Below are 4606 nucleotides of genomic sequence, written 5' to 3' on the forward strand. Positions count from 1 at the left end.
TACCAGCTCAGAGATCCCAAGTCTGGCTGGCTGTGTGGCTGTGGCAACAAGGCCAAGGCAAATGCTTGCCAAAGCACACCTGTGGTAGGTCCTGGAATTTAAGGATCTCCGTTCCTGACTCTTCCCACACCTGGCATTTCACTGAGGAGAGGGTAGGAAAGCGGGGAGCAAAACCTGGGGCTTAATAAAGGCATTCCAGTACACATGGTGGCTGCATAAGCAGAACAGATGGGAGGAGCCACGACTCCCCACTGGGTAATTTTATACCCACCTAAGCGCACCATGCGGAGCGCTTGCCTGGATTCTTCCTTTCTCTGTCTCTCTCTCGCTTATGGAATTTCCCAAAGTGCACCAAATTATCCTAGTTTGAAAACATTTGACTGGTCCAAGTTTCCCTCATGATGCAAAGTACTCTAGTGGCTGAAAACAAAGGTTTAAAATCAGGAAGACCTGGATTCGAATATTATTAGTTACTGGAAATAGGTAAGTGATGGCATTTTCAGGTTTTTTTTTTTAACCTATAAAATTCTAGCAACATCAAGGTTCTTATAATGATATGTGACATACATAATAAGGTGTCTTAGAAGAATAACCTTTTGTATTAAATCACGTCTCAATTAGCAAAGACCAGTTATTATGAAAGATTATCAATAGGTGGTGCACAACTTTAATCCCAGCACTCAGGAGGCAGAGGTAGGATTGCTGTGAGTCTGAGGGCTGCTTGGAGCTATAGACTGAGTTCCTGGTCAGCCTGGGCTAAAAGTGAGACCCCCACCTTGAGAAAAAGAAATCAACATTTACTGAAATTTTCTTGGAAAGATCAAGTTCACCAACCAAGTTACTCAATAAAATGAAACCACAAACGCTGATGGTTCTCACCTATCTTCTTGCATGCCACAGACGTTGTCTAGTTGTTGCAGCTTTTCAGTTTGGGGTGAAGGGAAATGTACCCACGTAAAATGTTTCCACTTGGAGCACTCTTCATTTTGTTACCCACCTAAGGTCCTATTCTGGTGGTGGCAGCTGCAGCAATGAGCACACAGGGATGTAAGGTGACAGGTCACAAAGGACAGCAGAGGATAAATATGGCTGTGCAGGGGCATGGGGCCAAGAGGGCGGTCACTTCTCCCAGTAGGGTTACAGTTTGTAAACTCTCAGGGAGATTTAAAAAATCACAGGGGAAGGTGAGGGGGTTGGACCGACAAGACCTCCCTGGAGCCCACCCGCATCTCTACATCTTTGGAGAGATTCGCTCTGGGATCCAGGCACCTGACAGGAACCCCTTGTCAAGCATCTGTGATTCCACCTCCAGCCTGGCCTCGGTGGGGGCAAACCTGGAGGCCTGTGGGGTGGAGTTGCAAGACCTGTTATAGTGCCACCTCTGTGACCCAGGAGCGCCACTCATCTGCTAAGACCTGGAGAGACGCTGGGGACTATCTTGCCAGCGTATCTGTCCCAATACAAGATGACCATGAAAAGTGAGTTTCTGTTACCATATTACACAGCCAAGAACGGGTCTGGAATGAGCATGTTCAACACGGCCATGGGCAAGCTACAGCGGCAGCTGTACAAGGGAGAGTATGACATTTTCAAGTATGCCCCGATCTTTGAGAGTGACTTCATCCAGATCACCAAAAGGGGAGAAGTGATCGACGTGCACAACCGTGTCCGAATGGTGACCGTGGGTGTCGCGTGCACCAGCCCCGTCCTCCCACTCCCTGATGTCATGTTGCTGGCCCACCCCGCCCCGGGCTGCGAAGAGCTCACTAGACGTGGCCAGGCCACCAAGGGCAAAAGCCACAAGGCTGCCAAGACCTTGGAGCTGACCAGGCTCCTACCCTTGAAGTTCGTAAGAATCTCTGTCCACAATCACGGACAACAGCAGCTGCGTCTAAAGTTTGCCACAGGCCGCTCTTGCTACCTGCAGCTGTGTCCCCCCGCGGAGGCCCGGGAAGATCTTTTTGCCTATTGGGAAAGACTGATCTACCTCCTGCGACCACCGGTGGAGAGTACCAGCAGCACCTATGCCATCCCGGCGGAGGACACCATGTGCATGCCCGTGCTGGATGAGGACCGGATGAGCCTGGCCCTGACGGATCCCCAAGGAAGAGAGGATTCAGACCAGGTCAGTGTCAAGAGCTTCCACCTGGACGCTGACGTGAACAGGGTCGGCTCTGCTGCCTTCACGGGTGGGGAGGAAATCCCGCATGGCACCCACAAGTCCACTGCCAGTGTATCCGTGCCCATAACAAAATCTGCAGAGCTTGCCAAAAATGTAGCAGCAGGGACAACAGTAGAAGCAACAGCGACGGGTGGCGTAGCAGGCGCTCTAAGTGTGACTGTCACCAAGTCTGCAGACTCCGGAGAGGTCAGTGCAGCTATAGCAGGCGCAGCCGCCACGGGTGCCGCAGGAGGCCGGGGCCGCGTGGCCATCGCAGGCACCGGCAAGATGTCCCCACAGGGTACGAATATCACCTTGGCAGGTGCTGCAAGCAAGTCCAAGGAGTATGTTTCTCACACAGCCACCAGCCTGTCCTCAGAAGATAACACAAAGGCAGCCATAGCAAGAGTGGGACCTCTCAGCAAGTCTGCTGGGGAGACTGCTCCGTTCCCAGCGCCTCTCATGTCAGCCCTGCCCAGCGCAAGCTTCCTAGGAGGGGAGGCTGAGCAGCAGACGAGGTCTCGGGGCAGTTCTAGAGCCCATAAGGACAAGAGGGAGCGGAGAGAGAAGGACAGAGCTGTTGGCAGGAGTTCCTACCATGCCAGGGCAGGGGAAGGGCACCGTAAGAGAGGAAGGGAAAAGATGGGCCGGAAATCCCCAAGCCGCAGAGACACTGGAAACGTTAAGAACAAAGGCAGCCCCCGGGACAGCAGGCGCAGCAGCTCCCACAAAGGCGCTGGTCACATCCCCATTGCCAAGGAGCCGTGGAGTGCTTACAAGTGGGGCAGGAGTTTCGCCAATGCCAGCTCAAGTTCTACAAGCAAGAGACTGGGCAGGATCAGCTCCTTCCTGCGGAACATCAGAGCCAACCTTGTTGCTAAAGGCCTGGCCTCCCAGCGCATCAGGGACATGGACATCATGGCGAAGACAGTGGAGACCACCAACATGGAGGCCATCGTGGAGACAGCAGAGAGTGGCCAGGGCCTGGAGATCGTTGGTTCTGTGACATCCGAGGTCATGGAGACTATGACCTTTGATGCTCATGAAAGTCAAACCTAGAGCCAGAAACTGCAGAGGGTCCCAGGGCTCAGGGAACCTGATCCAGCTTTCTTACTACAGTTTAAATAAAGAACCATCCTACCTGAGAAGGGCTGTCTGAATTTCCATGGTCACAGCTCACGAGAGACCTCACAGTGGGTTCTGTGATGTCAGCTAGCTACACTCAGAGAGCCTGGATGCAGCTGAGTGAGGACTCCCTGTCCGCGCCTTTGGAGCTCCACAGTCCCTCTCCTCGCCTTTGGAGCTCCACGGCTATGGGTCGGAGTCACAGCCTGACTTTCCCCATCCTTGGGATAGGACTTTGGGATTCTGCAGGGTTGGGAGCAAGAGCAGCAGCGTTGACGAGGGATAGAAAAGGAGGGACCATTGTCCGGACTTCACAGTTTTGCCCTCAAGCTACCTATGTTCCAGGAGACAACTATGAGAATATTTAGAACAAAATGATTTAATATCAGAACATTTGAGGCGCTGGGGAAATGGCTCAGTGGTTAAAAGCACTTGCTGTACATACACATTTGTAATCCCAATATACCTATAGCAATGGGAGGCAGAGACAGGAAGATCCCAAAGCTAGCTAGTCTGACATTTATTGTCACAAAATAAAAGAGAGAGAGAGACCCTCGCTCAAAGAAGGTAGAGTACAGACATCCCAAGGTTGTCCTCTTACCCTCACATGCACACGTGCACACACACGCATGCACACACATGGTCCCTCTGGAAATAGACCTAATATCAGAATACCAAAAGAAAAAAAAAAAGAATACCAAAAGATGCACTGATATTTCTGTGGGCAGGAAATTCCAGTGATGGATGGCAACAGTGGCATAGGTAAGTAAATTTGTAAGTTTTGCTCATAATGTTATAAAATAAGCAACTCAAAGGAGAGGGTCCCTTTCTACTATAGAAGACTTCAAAAATGAAATAAAAATTTTGAGAAAAAGAAAGCAAGCCGTGAGAAGGAGGAGGCGATCAGTGAGTGCTGCACAGTTGAAAGTGCTTGCTTTGCTTGTCACATTCTGGTGTCTCTGCTGCAGTGGAAGTTTAAATGAGATTGCCCCAAACACCTCTCAATCATATCCTCTCTTCCCCCACCTTTATTTATTTATTTATTTATTTTGAGGTAGGGTTTCACTGTAGCCCAGGCTGATCTAGAACTCACTCTAGTTCCAGGCTGGCCTTGAGCTCAGCGATCCTGCTACTTTTGCCTCCAGAGTGTTGGGATTAAAGGTATGTACCATCATACCTGGCTTTCCTTCCTCTCATATATGACTCTTTTGTTAAGAGTTTAAAAAACAGTGGTTAGTTTCTAGGAAGAAAGCTTAGGTCCCAGTCACCCCAGCCCATTTTTGCCCTCAGACACTGTTGTAGTTAGGTTCACATTGCTGG

General features: G+C 50.5%; 1 protein-coding gene across 1 annotated transcript; it reads left to right on the top strand.

The window, feature by feature from the left end:
* Positions 1 to 1465: 1465 nt before the first annotated feature.
* Positions 1466 to 3220, top strand: Fam71a (family with sequence similarity 71 member A). The gene has a single exon (XM_004671283.2). The coding sequence runs from the start codon at positions 1466 to 1468 to the stop codon at positions 3218 to 3220; it is 1755 nt and encodes a 584-aa protein (XP_004671340.2).
* The last annotated feature ends 1386 nt before the right edge of the window (positions 3221 to 4606 follow it).

The sequence above is a fragment of the Jaculus jaculus genome, chromosome 1 (assembly GCF_020740685.1).
Source record: "Jaculus jaculus isolate mJacJac1 chromosome 1, mJacJac1.mat.Y.cur, whole genome shotgun sequence".
Taxonomy (NCBI): Eukaryota; Metazoa; Chordata; class Mammalia; order Rodentia; family Dipodidae; genus Jaculus; species Jaculus jaculus.